The 17,002-nt window shown below is 42.3% G+C and overlaps 1 protein-coding gene across 1 annotated transcript in view; it reads left to right on the top strand.

Moving 5' to 3' along the window:
• The window catches only part of Cog6 (component of oligomeric golgi complex 6), a 37,626-nt gene extending 25,089 nt beyond the window's left edge, over positions 1-12,537 (top strand). The window contains exons 14-19 of the mRNA XM_031376219.1: positions 953-1,084; positions 1,399-1,566; positions 4,175-4,282; positions 5,284-5,337; positions 7,814-7,893; positions 11,432-12,537. Of these exons, the coding sequence (XP_031232079.1) occupies positions 953-1,084; positions 1,399-1,566; positions 4,175-4,282; positions 5,284-5,337; positions 7,814-7,893; positions 11,432-11,579 (690 nt within the window). The 3' untranslated portion in view covers positions 11,580-12,537. The remainder of the gene's footprint in view (positions 1-952; positions 1,085-1,398; positions 1,567-4,174; positions 4,283-5,283; positions 5,338-7,813; positions 7,894-11,431) is intronic.
• The last annotated feature ends 4,465 nt before the right edge of the window (positions 12,538-17,002 follow it).

The raw sequence follows: 17,002 nt of genomic DNA, 5'->3' as shown, positions 1-17,002 counted from the left end.
GGGGGGTGGGGGGGGTGGGGGGTGTTGCAGGTACGACAGCCAGGAGGATAGAGGCTTGAATCTCGAATCCTCAATGCAGACTGCAGACTGCTCCAAGCTGACACACACACACACACACACACATACTCACACACTCACATTCTTGGCTCAAGGTCCCACCCATCCTACATAAAACGCCCACTATGCTAATCTTTTGGGCGTGTACCGACGAGTCTCCTGCTAATTCCTAGGAGTGGTTCAGCTGCAGTACTTGACTGAGAATGAGGATTTTACTTGACCTTGCCCTGGGATAAGTCTCCCATTCTATAAGCTTCAATGCCCTACCCACAATGCTGGAGGCAATTAATCTGGGTGGGTAAATTCCAAGACAGGGTTTGGCTAACATGTTGGAACATTGGTGTAGGTCAGAGAGCAATGTCCAATTTTGGCTATATGTTAATAAATTATATCTTGGTGGGCACCTAGCACAGGAATTCACAAGGACATATCTGGGCTACCTCTGAGTTAGGTGTGCCAGGAGACATTGCAGGGGCAGGAGACTGACTTCCTTGAAGTCTTCGCCTCAAATACTGCTGTCATGCAAAGTGTGCGTGGCACCATTGGGGCCTGTGCTGCTGTGTGGATTTATTTATTCTCAAACTTTGACTAAAACCAAAATAAACTGAGTTATTTTTCAATATGTAACAAGTACAATTCTACAATTCAAGGAAATACCAGCTTTTCTCATAAGATCTTGAGCTTTAACATAGAAAGTGGTGATAGTAGCTCTGGATGGGCTGACTAAACCTTGTGGCCCTCAGTGACACCCTTCAAAACCAGCTGTTGGTAACTTGTGAGTCTGTAATATGTTAGACATGGCATTACATTACATTTGCATTTCTGTCTGAGCCCTCCATGCTTCGCACTTCCTGGAGAGTACACAGGCAGTGAGGAAACTGCTCTTTTTGTTCAGGTTGAGCTCCCACCACCAGACCTCGGACCCAGTTCTGCCCTGAGTCAGACCCTCACTTTGCTGCGGGATGTTCTGGCGTCACATGATTCTTCAGTCGTCCCCTTGGATGCTCGGCAGGCTGACTTTGTGCAGGTAGTTTGTAAGTTCTTGATTGCCTGCTCGCCTCTGTCTTACACTCTGTCAAACGTTGGTTTGAGTGGCTGTGTAATTTGACAATCCCTTCAGTGTTGATTTTTCTTCAATATTAAATCAGTTCTTGATTTCAAAGGTAATTTGGCGGTGCTCATTTTTAAGCTGTCTGGTTTTGTTATTAAATCTTTTCTTCATGTACTTTTTTATAAGTTAATGGCTATCTTCCAGTTAGTTTTGCACTTAAATGAAAGGCTGTACATCCAGGACCATTTCCTGACTAAGAAATAAAGAATGCATTTCCTTGTCATTTGCAGGTTTTGTCCTGTGTCCTGGATCCTCTCCTCCAGATGTGTACAGTGTCAGCCAGCAATCTAGGCACAGCTGACATGGCCACGTTCATGGTCAATTCACTGTACATGATGAAGACCACGCTGGCTCTGTTCGAATTCACGGACAGGCGCCTAGAAATGCTTCAGTTTCAGGTGAGTTTTGCTAGAAAGTGGATTCGCTGTGATTTTGCTTTTTCACCATGCCAGCTTTTGACAAATGACCTAACTCCATGAATTCCTTAAGGTAGTCTATCCAAAGGATGTGAACATACATGCATGCATGCTCGAGATGCCAGAATGTGAGAAGGTTGAGGAACTTGATGAGCTCATAGTGCGGACGGTGTCGGGACGGTGTCAGGACGCGCTCTGATTGATGTGAACGTTCAGTGCTATGCAGATGCAGTGTTACGTGGGGTGCTGTGTTTCTCTGGCTGTGCACTATGTGCAGCAGGTGTTACAGAGGGCAGACGCTGTATCAGGCAGAACACTATGGATTGTCCAACAGTCACTGTTCCCATAAGCCAGCTGGTGTCTCTCAAAGGCTGAACGATGGCTGAGTCACAGCCGTCTGTGAGTTACCTAAGGCTCAGGCTCTGGTACTGATGCTCCGACTGGTAGGTGCAGTGTTCAAGGGAACAAGGCTGAAGCAGAGACCCCGAATGTTCTGTTACTAACAGCACGAACACTTTGGTAGTGAATATAGTAAGTTTGATTTGTTGCTTTGTGTTTTTCTGAGAAGTAGCTTTTGATACATGTAAATTGTCTAATTTCTAATTCTTTTAAGAATACTTGAGGATGATCAATAATATCTCAATAAGGTTGGAGTTTGTTGTACAAAGGCACAGTTGTGAACTAGCGTCTCCCATTCACCTATTTGTATACTTACTTCTTTTGGAATGTACATTGGCAGCTCTAAATTCTGGTGTGTGTGTGCCACTTAAGGTTTTGGACAGGCTCGAGTTTTTAATACTTTTTAGTTTAGCATACAGACAATGGGCCTGAGGATGGCATCTGCATGCATGCATGGTCACTGTCCTCTCCTTACTCTCCATTGCTCCCCACCCCATCCCCCGCTGTCTGCTTTCTTCACACTCAACCCCTCCTGCTCATCTGTGTCTTCTATTTCTCTCTCCATGTCCCTCCCCTCACGACCTCGTCCTCCTGTCTCATGGTCATCTTGGCCTTCTTGACCTACACTACAGTCTGAGGAAGGAGATTGCCTTCTGAGGAGCCTCTCCTCTTTTCAGTGCTGATAACTGAGCCATATAAGGGAGAACGATTAATTTCCTATCTTGAGTAATTTTTATTTCCATACTTCATAACATGTTTTGCATTTTTATCATTAAGTCAACCCCAAATCTCTGCCACTTGTCTCAGATCTATTTTTCATTATTTTGCATTACCAGCAGTTGCATGCTTGTCCTCGGAGTTCTGTATGTTTTTCACATGGCACAAAGTTCCATATCTGTTAGATGGAGTTTGTCAGTTTGTCAAGAGTCTGTATTCTCCCTGCCACATGTGATGCGCTCACTAGACTCTGCACACATACTTCTAGAGATCTACAGGAGTGGAGCTAGACTGTGGTTCATGGGGTCCTCCAGCTACAGTTTATGTTGTTGGGTGGACTGAGGCTCCAGATTCCACTAGTCGCCTCACTCATGTCCCACTGTCACCCAGCACCGCTGCTCAGACCAGGGAAGTCTGAGCCTCCTGTTCAGAGGAGCCAGGTCTGTCCACCCAGAAGCCTGAAAGGATTCTTCTTTGAGTTCACATACTTCTCCAGAATATACTGGGTATTTCTTTTCTCCGATTATTCCCATCATAGACATTTGAGAGCCATTTCAGTTCAAAGATTCAAACTTTTCACTCTGTTCTGTCTCTCTGTCTGTCTGTCTATCTGTCATCTCTCCATGTGTTACTGTCTTACACTCTGGAGATCCTATCTTTATTTCATTTTATATCATGGGTCTCTTCTCCAGTTTACTCTGAGTCTCTTTGTCCTGTTTCTTTGATACTTTCTCTCTTTTTTTTTCTTCAGCTCACTGACTTGGCTGTCAGCATTAACTGTCCTCTTTTTCACTTCCATTAAACGCTTACATTTGAACGAGTTATTTTTCTTAGGTTTTCAGTAAATCCAAGAAATAAGGACTCTTAATTGTACTTCCTTGGGTATTTACATGAAAAAGAAGAATGTAGAAGGCTTCTTGACAGTAGAGGTGCTGGGGCTGCAGTTGCCTGAACTAGGCAGGCTTTGACAGAGGGCAAAGATGGGAGTTGGTGGTGCTCTGTGTAGTTGGCAGATTGGTAAAACTGGGGGTGCTTGGTGGTCTGTAAGGGAAGGGGGAACCTGGCAGATGGGAAGAGCAGCTTCTTTTTACTGGGGAGCTTTCCTGAAGGTGCCCCATTTCTCAGCTGCAGCACCGATTCCCACCAAGGTTCTTCAGAGATTGGGGGTCCAGGGAAGGGAGGGAGGCTCGGGATGTAGCCTTCAACCCCTTGTTTTCCCTGAGTTATTTATTTTACATGGTTGTGATGACTTCGGAGTTCTGCTTTTGAGTCAGCTGAGAAGCAGCCCATTTTCTTAGCTAGCAGCCAGCCCTAGAAGTGGCCAGCCCTAGAACTGCCCTTGGCTGTAACTGAGGGAAGCAGTAGCTGTCTCGGATGGAGGCTGCCTGTCAGGTCCATGATGGCCTCCCGCCCCAGTGTGCTCTGCTCTCACTGATATCCTCTAAAGCTCCTCTTCTGCTGCGCTTCATTCTAGATTGAAGCCCATCTGGACACTCTTATCAACGAGCAAGCCTCTTATGTTTTAACTAGAGTTGGCTTGAGCTACATCTACAATACTTTACAGCAGCATAGACCTGATCAGGTGAGTACCACTTGACCTGGCAAAGGGGCAGCTCGGGGGTGGCTTCTGGAGGTAGCCTCTAGATTTTAGTTGTGGCCCTGCTATTGATTAGCTGTCTTCTGTGTGCATGGCCTGCGCTGAGACAGGCTAAGCACAGTGACTGTCAGGGTTAGGAGAGCGCCTGAGAATGAGAATAATTCTTGGTGAGAAGTAATGAGAATATTTAGGAATTAGTGTCACAAGATGTGAAGACAGAGAAATTGGTATGACAAAATATATACAGTATTCATCCTGATGGATTTTTGAAGTCTCATTTTCAGCCAAATGAATGTATGGATTGCTAGACAGGTAATATCATCTTCCATCTAACTTAGCAGGACATGCACACATGTCCAGAAAAATGTTCTGATTGAAATAATCTTCCAGAACCGCAGTGCTAATAGGTCCTGGAGTGATGGGAAACCCTAACACAAAGTAGCGTCCTGCCTTGAAAAGCAAAGAATTAGCAGCTTTTGTCCTTGCACTTTGCTGAAGTGGATTGACAGGGCAACCACTTCTTCACTGTTCTCTGTTCGCTTAGGGGGCCACAGCCTCCACACCTGACTGCGGCCTCCACACCTTACTGCAGTCTCCACACCTGGCCTCCGGCCTCCACACCTGACTGCGGCCTCCACACCTTACTGCAGTCTCCACACCTGGCCTCCGGCCTCCACACCTGACTGCGGCCTCCACACCTCACTGCAGTCTCACACCTGGCCTCAGCCTCCACACCTGACTGTGGGCTTCACACCTGGCCGCAGCCTCCATACCTCTCCAGTACCTCCAAGTGCTTATCACTTTCCTTGCTCTGAGTATATCTCAAAGGAGGTGGCATTTCTGTTGTTGATAACTTGTGCCTTGCTCTTCAGTTACAAGCCTACTCTTACTACGGTTACAAGAAGCCACTTTTCTTTGGAAACAACTATGTGACTTTCTGAACTCCGGCAATTTTGTAATGAACCATTTTTATAACTTTCTTCCAGGGCTCTTTAGCCAATATGCCCAACCTCGATTCTGTGGCACTGAAGGCTGCAATGGTAAGTGCGTAACAAAACATTTCAAGTGGGATTTCCTTAGGCGGCGCTGCCTATGGCTGACTGTGTGCTGATGATGTCCTAGTTGGAGCACATGAGCTCTCTCAGGATTTACCATGTCCTGGAATCTTCCATCGGGCCTCAGCCATGTCACCAGCATAGTTTAGGATTTCTCTGTTTTCAGAGTTTGGTTCCTAATCTGGCGGAGCAGCAGGAGTGCTGAGAGCTGTAAAGTGAGGCCGTGAAGTGCAGACTCTGTCGTACTCTGGTTCCTGCTCTAACCTGTGTCTTTCCTGACAGGATAGCTGAACTAGGGTCTCTGGCTTTAGTATGCTGCCCCTCTGCAGGCGACTCCTGAAGCCTCCTTGTATGTTTGTCAAGTGAGCAGCTCCAGTCGCAGCAGTACTAGGGTGCTTGCCTTGCATGCACGCAGTTCTTTGTTCAGTCCCTAGCACTGCACAGCGTGCACACATACACACATTCACATGCACACTCAGACACAGTCACACACATGAACACACCCATACACAAACTCACAAATACATACATTCATATACTCACACAGGTATACACATACTCAAGCATATTCACACTGATAAACATATCCACACTCACACATACACTCATATGCACTTAAACATACATTGATAGTCTCATGTATGTACAAATAAAAGGTTATACACATCGATATATACCAATACATACTCAAATTCACACATTCAGTCATTGACACACCTATACATTCATGCCCACTTCCACACACACACACATCCATATACTAATACATACACACTCTCCAGCACATACACACCCATCCATATACTAATACACACATACACAGTCTCTAGCACACATGCAGGAATTTATTCCTTCCTTTCAGGATGAGTACCACTTTGGGCAGCATACCTTTCTGTAAGCTTGTTCTAGGCATATGTCATAGATGTGCATGTATGTTCTGTGCATGACTAGTAAGTCATGTAGCCCTGCACTCATAAGTGAAATTCTGCATTTCACAGTTCATGGTTGCTATAACTCCTTAGTTCCATTCCCCCAGGAAGGCAGCTTCGAGAGCCTGGAGGCTCGCCTGCTGCGGTTGTCATCTGTCCTGAGTTCTTCAGGTGATCGCTAACAAAACGGATGAACACCGATGAACAGTTCTGATACCAGAGATGCCCTCGATATTCCTGTCTTAGTTTCTTTAACTGTTACTCTGATAAAATCAAGTTAATGGAGAAAGGGTTTGTTTTAACTCACAGTTAAAGGTACTGTCTACTTTGATGGGTTTGAAACAGCTGGCCAGATGCAGTCCATAGTCAGGAGAGAGCAGTGCATGTACATATTCAGCCCCTCTCTGCTGTTCATTTGGCCCCACCCTGTGAAATGGTATTGCCCAGAGTCAGTGTGGGTCTTCTCACAGTTAACCCAGCTAAGAGTTCTAACATGCATGCCCACACCTGCCTAATTTAGACAATCATCATTGAGACTCCTGCCCAGGTGATTCCAGGGCCTGCCAAGCAGACAATTGACGTCATCCATCGCAGCCATATTCCAAGAGTAAAGTAACTAATAGACGTGTGCTAACAACGCCGCAGAGGAGGCGGGGGACTGGCAGGGTTGCTGTTGGAGAGTCTACAATTTAGAGCCCTAAGTGAAATGCGTAGGGTACATTATGTCATGGTAAAAAAAAAAAAACAACCTCGCATAGAAAGAGCATATGTATATATATATTTAGTATATACTAAAGTAAAAATTGTACTGGAGACTGGAATCTCGAGAAAAATTCATGTTAAAATTAAATTTCTAATGACAATGAGTAGATTTAGGATTCACTTTAAAAGACCTAACTTTCTTGGAAAGATATTTATAAGGTTCAGGGATGGTACAGTCAGTAAAGTGCTTGCCACACAAGTCTGAGAGCCCGAGCTTGGTCCCTAGCACCCACTTACAAAGCCGGGTGTGGTGGCGCATGCCTGGAATCCCAAGTGCTGGGGAGGGGAGGAAGAGCGAGCAGCGATCCTCGGGGCTCACTGGCCAGCCTAGGCCACTTGACAAGTTCTAGGCTACTAGACACTCTGGCTTAGTGGAAAAAAAGGTGAATGAAGAGCAGTACCCAAAATTGTCGTCTGCCCTCTGTATTCACAGACACAGACACACACACACACACACACACACACACACACACACATATACAGAGGTACCCACAAACATGTGTACACACACACACACAGACACAATGAAAGTTGTATGTTAACTTACACTCTCTCTTCACTATACTCTGCCAACCTTTTCAAACCCTGGTGCATATGAGTTTAAGATAGGCATTTTAGGATGTTACAGTGTCTTAAGAAATGCTCATTTGAACACATATCCCTAGCCAGTCGTGATGGGGATTTTCTGAAGTTTTAACGCTCCCGAGGAGCTGGTCTTTGGTAGCTCCTTAGCCATCCATACATTTATTTCTTGTCCATTCTTCGCTCAGGCTCAGTTTGATCGCTACCTCTCGGCCCCAGACCACCTCCTGATGCCGCAGCTGAGCTCCCTGCTCAGTGCCACAGTGAAGTAAGTGTCTGCTCCTAGGAGATGGGGAAGAGAAGGCATTTTTAAATATTAGATATTTTTTGTAAAACTAAGTGATTTTTTTAAGACTGGGTTAATTGCCATTGAAGTTCTATAGTCTTCAGTGGTTTTCCTGCCTTAGTACCCCAAAGAATTAGCCTTAGTCATACTTTCTCCTTGCCTATATTCCCTTCAACATCTCTCATTAATATGTAATCTTCTTCTGCTAATGATTTTAAGTTGCTCTGACTACAATTGAAGTCAAATAGACATGATACCAAATTCCTATATATTGTAAGCAAGTCAAGGCAATGTTGATAATTTGGATCATGTCATATGTATTTTGCAGTGTAAATGACCGTCTTATGGTCGGCTTTGCATCTGGTTTTCTGTAGATTTAAAACTTTTAAATGTTGTACATGTCTCCTTAATTCAGAGTGGGGATACAGCCTGGTGAACTCATCTGAAGTTACAATTCAGTTAGTGGATCTGAACATCATAGTTTGGAACATAGCATACATGGGTCCACACTAGCATGGCGACAGAGCACAGCTTGCCACTGCCCAGTGTAAGAGAGAGTGCAGAGAAGCCAGTCACCAACCTTGGAAGAGTTCACAACTTCCCTATGGTTTCCACTGAGTATGTACTGTTTTCTCACCAGGACAAGGAGAAAAGTCATGTCGAGCCATCCTGTTTATTGACAGTGAGTTCAAGACAAAGAAACTACATTTAGATTCATCTAAGACACTATAATAGTACAGTTACAAGTAACAAGGCATTCTGTAGCTTGACATCCTTGGTTTTAAGAAAAAAACTAATACAGTTCTCTACAACTAAGAGATTGGGCAATACTAAATTTACATTTTCCTTTCTACTCTACTAGGTAAGAATTAAATTCTTGCAATGCACCATACTAGTGATTAAGGGTTAAACCACATCCTTCTACCTTTGTGGAAATGATAGCCTGAAATGTCACTTAAACTTAGAGCAACATTTTTATTAAGAATGTAGGAAATAGCCACCGATTTGAATAAACACTGCAAACTTCTGAAAGGATGCTATGTCAGAAAGAGCACACTGATGATCTGTTTCCTGAGGCTGGAGCTCCAGCAGTGAGGTGAAAAAGAGGTGGGGCTTCTGAGTGAGGCGGCAAGGAGGCGGGGCTACAGCAGTGAGTCCTCTATCTTTCAACAGACAGTTTGATTGGACATATGGTCTTGAAGGAAACTATTAAGCATATTTACAGGACCAAGAAGTCTTGAACATAGGGGGAGAAATAGAAAAATAAATGCTTTTAAAGACGTTTTCCTTTTTCCCTTTGGCTAAATTAGAAAGATGTTACTCTTTGATGCCAGACTCCAGTGTTCATCTTGAGCATCATAGTAACCTGACTTATGACTCTGCCAGTATCAGAATACATTCTATAAGGAACGTAAGAAACAGGGGAAGCATGTATGTTTCTAAATGAACATGTAGGAGTGTATATATGGTTTAAGAGCTATTTTGTTTTAGGTTCAGATTTCTTCTTATAATTATTAAATGTAAAAGCATGGACTTAGTGAAATACTTGGTATTTGTTTTGTGGGGGTTGTTTTGTTTATTTGATTTGAAGGAAATGGGATGTGTTTTTCTTGGAACTAGCAACTATATTCATTATCTGTATAAACAAATAACCTGTATAAACAAAACTAAACAAGTTTTTAATTAAGTAAAGGAAAAGAAGCATGATAGAAGGAATAACTTCTGGAAACTTATCTGCAGAAAAACAACTATCTCCTAGACAGTACTCAGGAGACCTCAGGAAGTAGGTTAAAGATGGGATGATGGAATGCCTCGGTCCTGAGCCTCACAGTAAATACCATGCTAATCTTGAACTCAGCGCACTGCCTTCCTAGCAGAGCTCACTGCTTTGAAGGATGACTGGTAGTATCTGTCATACATGAAGATATGTGTCCATCCAGAATTGTGGGAACACCCCAGAACTGCTTAGGGACAGGAAACCGTGAACCCCCAAAAGAAAAATGATCCATTAATAGAAACAAACCCATAACTGATGCTTGTAGAATTAGCAGATATTTACAGCAAGCATTGGAAATGTGTCCATGGATTCAAGGAAAGCATCAATACACTGAGAGAATAAGGAAGGAAATTTTACGAAGACCGCTATACCAACACTTGACAAGTCCAGTATCTTAAAATAAAACATTCATCTCTCCTGAAGGAAAGACCAGGCAGGGAAGCCCATGAGCAAAAAGAATTAATGCAAGAACTTTCTCCAGATGCACTGCGAAATGTGGATCTGCATGCTTAGCAGGAAACTAAGAAAGCCTGAACAGAGAAGTTACACAAGGGCATTCCAGTGTCCTCAGATTATCAAAAGCTTGATCACTTTCATATGATATCTTATTACCAGAAGAGAAGCATCTTAGGGCAGCCAGAGGGAAGAGCTGTGCTTATAGGAGATGACTTTGGGTTGGAAACAATACAAGTAGAAGACAATGTTGTCTTTAGCAAGCTGAATGAGTGTCAGCATGAACTGTGTGGTCCTCGGGACTCAATGGTAGAGAATTTACCGAGGGTCTGGGCAAACCCTGGCTTCAACTCCTAGCCCCAGTAAAGGCAAAATGTATTGTCTACACAGCCCTTAACTGCTCAAGTCTCTCCTGGTGTGCATTTGATTGCACCCTAGGAAAGCTCACTCAGTGGTCTCAAAACCTGAATGTGGAAAGAAGCTATTTTTAGGAACAGTAGGCTTGTGGTATTGCTGAAGGTTGTTAGGCAACGAGAATCCTAAGTACTGAATAACAAGCTCCCTGATTCTAGAAGCAAGCAATTCATTTGGTAGCTCAGTGCTTTAAATAACTGTTTCAAATACAACCAGTTTACATGAACATGTTTTAATAAGAATGATTTCTCTGTGCACTTCCTTAGTGATCTGTACTAAGAGTTTTGAAATTTTGACATTTGTAACTGGATAAACGATTTCTTAGTGTTCAGCATTTTGAAGGACATAAAAAGTTAGCAGAAATGTGAAGATGATCGATCCTCAGTTCACTCAATTTTCTCGTGGTAAATTAGCTCCATGATTATTCTATTTGCTCTGTGATTTGCAGTGTGGATCATTTATAAAATACTCTCCAACTGTGAGATGTATTGGGGAGTTTGTATATCTTGGAGAACAGCCTGGTCTTTTGGTGTTACACGTACAAGGCCCCACAAGAGAAACTGGTACAAAAGATGAACCTTTCCTTGACCCTACTCTCATGTTTTTTTTTAGCTTGTTTCACCAGATGTAAGCCCATCATAGGCCCAGGCACATCTATATGTGAGGCATTGTTCTGGTCCTGATGACTAAGCAGTGGGTAAAATGCAACCCCTGGCTTAGGAGGCTACATGTGATGACGAAGACATTAATGAACAATAAACACTGCCCATTAGTAGGAACTGGTCAGCATGAAGCTGGAGCATGACTTCATTCAGATGTGTGTTCTTACAGTTACTGGGCTTATGTTATATTCTGGTTTTGTTTGCTCATTCGTAGGGAGCAGATTATAAAGCAGTCTACCGAGCTTGTCTGCAGAGCCTATGGGGAAGTGCATGCAGCCGTGATGAATCCGGTCAACGCATACAAAGATCCGGAGAGCATCCTTCACAGGTCACCTGAGCAGGTGAAGACACTGCTCTCTTGATGACATCGATGGCGTTTGCAGATTATTGCTGCCTGGCAACAACACCAAGGGTGGTTTGGGTTTTTAATCTATGAGTCTTTATTTTGAAGATTGAGAATTAATAGTTTTCCTAGTATGAGGTTGTAGGTCAATTTCTTTCATTCTCAGCTAACATGGAGGCAAATCAATATTGACTTGAATCTGTACTGCTGTATCTCTCTGTAGGTAGCAATGTTGTCTTATCCATTAGCTGCCTCTGCATAGCAGCTTAAAGGTCCCCTTGATTTGGGATTATAAATAGAGGCAAAAAGTTAGATGGAAGATTGCAGGATTAAGTTCGATGAGTTCTAAATTAGTACTATGTAACATCTAAACCACAGCTGTTATTGGTAATGAGTGTTCCCTTATGGAAGATTCCTCTGCTTTCCTTGTAATGAAGTTTCTTGAACCTAGCCCATGTCTCTGTTCCTCAAATAGGTATTGATGGGATTGACGGGGAAAGCAGAATTCAGGCTGTTGTCCCTCTCCACTTCCTTTCATGCCTGGTGCTGGTTTGTATGTGTTTAAATAGACACTCAGCTGAAGGATCAGAGAAGAGGGAAAGACCTCAAGTAGGCTTCCTGTGCAGACAGCTTCGCCTGCGCAAGGGAAGCCGCCTGTGCCAGGATGGGTATGCACTGTACAGTGTGCACCCAGTCTGTCCACCCCCAAACTCCTGTGCTCAGAGTCACGGGTTGTTCAGAACAAAAGCAACTACGCTAGCCATTGTGGTGTCAATCTGCCAGGTCGATCTGTTCGATGAATGTATATGGCGTGCTTATCAAAACAGCATAATACAAGGCAGGAACTTACATTGTACATAATTTCTACTGTGAAAAAGAGATTGATGCACTTAGCACTTCGTTTGCTAAGAGAAATAAATATTTTTTCTTGTTATCTGGTTTTCTTAATATATATTAAAATATTTCTGGAGCAACAACAGTCTTTGTAGTGTTTTTATACTTATCGCAAATGTGTTTTGGAAAAAATACTGATAGAAAGGAAGTACAACAGAGGATACAGATCTCTGGGAAGTGCTGTGGTAGGCTGAGAAGCGTGTGACAACAGGTTATAAAGGCCAACAATCAGAACAACACTTAGACCTACTGAGTGCCAAGCTTTGTATTTTGGACTGTTGATTTGCATAAATATAACCTAATTAAAGGTGGCTTGATTCATGAGAATGAATACTTGTCATGTGGGCAGAGCTAGAGATTGAAGGTTGCCACTCCCCAGGGGCCAGATCATGGAATCCCTATGAAAATCCCACCTGCCTTTTTCTTTCTTTCTGAAATGGACTGTCAGTAGCCAAAACATCTCAATTTTAAAACCAAGCACAGTACAGCAGTAGTCAGTATATTGCCACCCACGTGGGCCTACATAGGCCCTGTTCAGCTCACTCTAGGCTTACATTCTAATAAGGCCAGACTAAAATGACAGTGCCCAATGGGAATGCGTTCCATCGGCCTAACCATGAACTGCAGAGCTACCCACTCTGCATGAGTGTAGAGCATCAGTGTGACGTGCTGGTGATTAGGGGCTGGCTTGGCTTGCTGCTGCTGTCAACACTGACAGGTGCAGAATACCCGAAGCCCAGGAGGAGTGTCACATTCAAAATGGGAAGTACAAGCTTTACTGAGTGGGTATAACTTTCCCACTATCATAAGGCAGAGAATTATAAGTTACACACTGGGACTACTACACACCGGGACTGTGGTTGAAATGGAATTTAGAGTTCAGATGTAAACTCACATATCTAGACACAGTTAATGTTTAAAAAGCAAATAAGGCTGCCAGGACTCTTCAGTAGATCATTTCACAAGTGGCTAGAACAACTATAAATCCACTTCATCTCTTATTGAAAATCACCATATTGAAAAATGAACTCAGAGTGGATGGAAAACTAAAATATAAGAGCCAAAACTATAAAGAAAGAACTTGGCATAAGTCTTTGTGGTCTTGCATTTAGCAAGAGCCCATTCACTCCCTCCTCTTAAACATAGACTTTTTATTTAAGAGTTTCTTTTTAATGACACCCAAAGGGAGGAGGATGGATTTCATCAAACATTTTTACATGTGTGTTTTAAAGGCAAGACTTGTGAAAGTTAAGCCAAAGAAAGCCCGGTGTAGAAGAGGAGGTTAGCACTCAGCCTTAAGCTGATGTACTTTTGGTCTTTGAAGGAAAGAGAGTTTTCTTAAACAGTGTGACCTCTAGTATTTTTGCCGCACTCAAGGGCAGATTCCCATACCCAAGAGTAGCTGGCCAACACAGCACAGCACAAGGGGTATGAGATGGAAAATATGAAGCTGGATCAGTGAGGAGGTAGATCTACAAGGAGTTGGGAGAAGGAAATAAATGGTCAAAACACATTCTATGAAGTTCTCGACGAATAAACAAAATTTAAATAAGTGAATGAAAAGCAAGCCAGGCATGGTAGTGCACACCTTTAGTGCCTGCACTCAGGAGGCAGAAGGAGTCTGAGTCTGAGTCTAGCCTTTTCTACATAGCAAGTTCCAGGACAGCCAAGGCTACACAGAGAAGACCTGTGAGGAGAGGGGAGGGAGGGAGGGAGGAAAGGAAGACTGGAGAAAACCTTAGCAGACCATGCATTTGACAAAGGCCTGTGGTGCTGACTGTGCATCTTCAGTGTATAATACACAACTCCAATAGGCCTGAGTTATTACATGTGCAGTCTGCCTAAGCATTTCCCTAAAGGAAGAAGATACCAAAAGAAGAAGAAGAGAAAGGGGAAGGAGGAGGAGGAAGAGGAGGAGGAAGAGAAGGAGGAGGAGAAGGAGGAAGAAGAGAAGAAAAGAAGAAGAAGAAGAAGAAGAAGAAGAAGAAGAAGAAGAAGAAGAAGAAGAAGAAGAAGAAGAAGAAGAAGAAGAAGAAGAAGAAGAAATAATTACTAACAGGACCATGAAAAAGAGGTCAGGAAATGGCTATCAAGCTATCAGTCTTTAGGAAAATTTAAGTTGAAGCCACAGTAAGATGCCACTTCTCACACACCAGGGTAACAATAACATTAACAGTGTCTAGAGGAAAGTAAGTTAGTGTGGAAGTGAAGGAGCTGAAATGTCATTCATGGTCGTGAGAGTGGAAAGCAATTTAATTATTTTAAAAATAATTTTTTAAAAATTTAAATAGGATTGCCATATGACTTAGCCACTCAATATGCCAAGAAAACTAGAAAACCACATCTGCACACAACTTTTATAGGAATATTATGGCAGCCTTTATAATTGACCTAAGTGGGATAGAACCCAAAAGTTCATCAAACGCTGTTATTCACCCATTTAAAAATGGAGTGAGCTTTTCAGACGTGCTGTGGAGTAGATGAATATTGTTTCAAAGGAGCCAGCACAGAATGCCACATCTAGCTTGACTTGTGAGTTTGAAGTGTGCAGGAGGGGCTCGTGTGGAGATGCCCATACATTAGCAGTTTGCAGGGGCTAAGGGGCAAGGCAATGGGAGCTGACTGCTGATAGGTATCTTTTGGAGAAGATAGAAATATTTTGGGATTATTGGTGATGTTTCCACAATATTGAAAACACTATCAAACCACTGTATTTTACTCTCTAAAGTTACCATTTGGTAAACTTAAGTTTTTGATACATCTTAATATAAAGAAGTTGCAGAAAGTGAACCTGTAACATGCCAGTTTGCACATCTCAAATTCAAATATTGACATCGTATGTGATTTTGAGACATAGAAACACCACCACCTGGGAACCCATTTTGAAAGCAGAAGATAAGACTTATTTTTTCCTGAAAACTATCAGTAGGAATGGTATTATTTGTCTAGATTGGGAATATTTAGCTATCTAGAGCTTTATCTTCTCTATATAACGTAGGTTGAACTCTTGAGTATACAGTCAGTGCTACTGAGTTCTGGCAGTAGGTTATTTCTCTCATGTGTGGGAGTGGTTCCTATGTGTAGAAGCCTTCCAAAGCCAGAGAGGTGCATGCCGGGCATCTTCCTCTCTCACCCTCTACTGTATTTTTTTTCACGGAGTCTCTCATGACTCGGAGCACACCAGCAAGGCCAGGATCCCAACTCCTCCAGCATTAAGATTGCAGGCACATGCCACTCAGCCTGGCTTTTACATGGATGATGGGGGACCCTAATTAAGTTCCTCATGCTTGCTCCACAAACTCTTTTAACAACTAAGCCATCTCTCTAAGCCATTTTTTAAGTTAAACCTGTTATTTAGATATTATAGCCAGACTTACATATATGGTCATTTTTGGGTCATAATTATATTTAAGGATGACTATTAGTTATGCTTATGCAAAGACTGTTTCATTCAAATTACTTTAGAAAATAGATGCTATAATATAGGTCCAAATATAAAATTGACATGTGAGCTGAGAATGTAACAATTGCATTAATAATGAATGGCATGTGAATCTATCAAATCCAGCTGACATTAATTCCAATGAATATTGAAAATGAAAACATTTTGCACTAAACATACATAAAAACATCACAATACTAAGCTTATATACATGAGCCGAACTGGAAGAAATTCTAGGTAGGGGCAAAAGTATTCATATGAAACATTTGCTTGCTTCAAGAGATATATAATTTTCTGGCAAAGAGTTTGGAATTCTTATATCTAAAAACAGTAAAGTCTGAGCCAGTCTAAAATTTTCAGAGATTTTATATTTTATGCAAAGGTTATAGCTTTGTGACAAGGAAAGTAATTTAGTTATATGCTAGTATGAATCATGTGCTTATATATTGTGGGTTTTTTCCTATTAATAAAAATCATAGCATATTAATATTCCCTAATTAAGGCAGTTTTACTGTGTTCCAAACAATTTTCGATAATTCTCCCCTTACAGGTTAAACAAGACGTTGTGGTTTTCTCTCCATGCTATGTACAGTTCTTTAGTATGGATCTCATGGGTTTACAGTACATTGTCAATGTTTGTGCTTCTCTGCAATGAGATGAAATGAGTTCATGCATGTTGACTATATCCATGCAGGCACCTTTTTAACTGACCATGCTTCCTCTGGTTTGAGTTTTCTGCATATACATTTATATTATTAGCTCTTTACTTCTTATTTTGACTATTAAAGCTTTCTTTCTTTTTGAAAGAATTATATATGTAATATATAATTCATATATATACATATATATGTGTGTGTATATATATGTATGTATGTATATATATATGAGTGTAAGTACACTGTAGCTGTCTTCAGACACACCAGAAGAAGGCATCAGATTCCATTACAGATGGCTGTGAGCCACCATGTGGTTGCTAGGGATTGAACTCAGGACCTCTGGAAGAACAGCCAGTGCTTTTAACAGCTGAGCCACGTCTCCAGCCCCCTAAAGCTTTATTTCTTTTTGTGTCCTTTTTGGTAAGTTGCACTTCAAGCTCTGGCTCCACT

The sequence above is a fragment of the Mastomys coucha genome, unplaced genomic scaffold (assembly GCF_008632895.1).
Source record: "Mastomys coucha isolate ucsf_1 unplaced genomic scaffold, UCSF_Mcou_1 pScaffold16, whole genome shotgun sequence".
NCBI lineage: Eukaryota > Metazoa > Chordata > Mammalia > Rodentia > Muridae > Mastomys > Mastomys coucha.
This window is presented reverse-complemented; position numbering and strand designations above follow the sequence as displayed.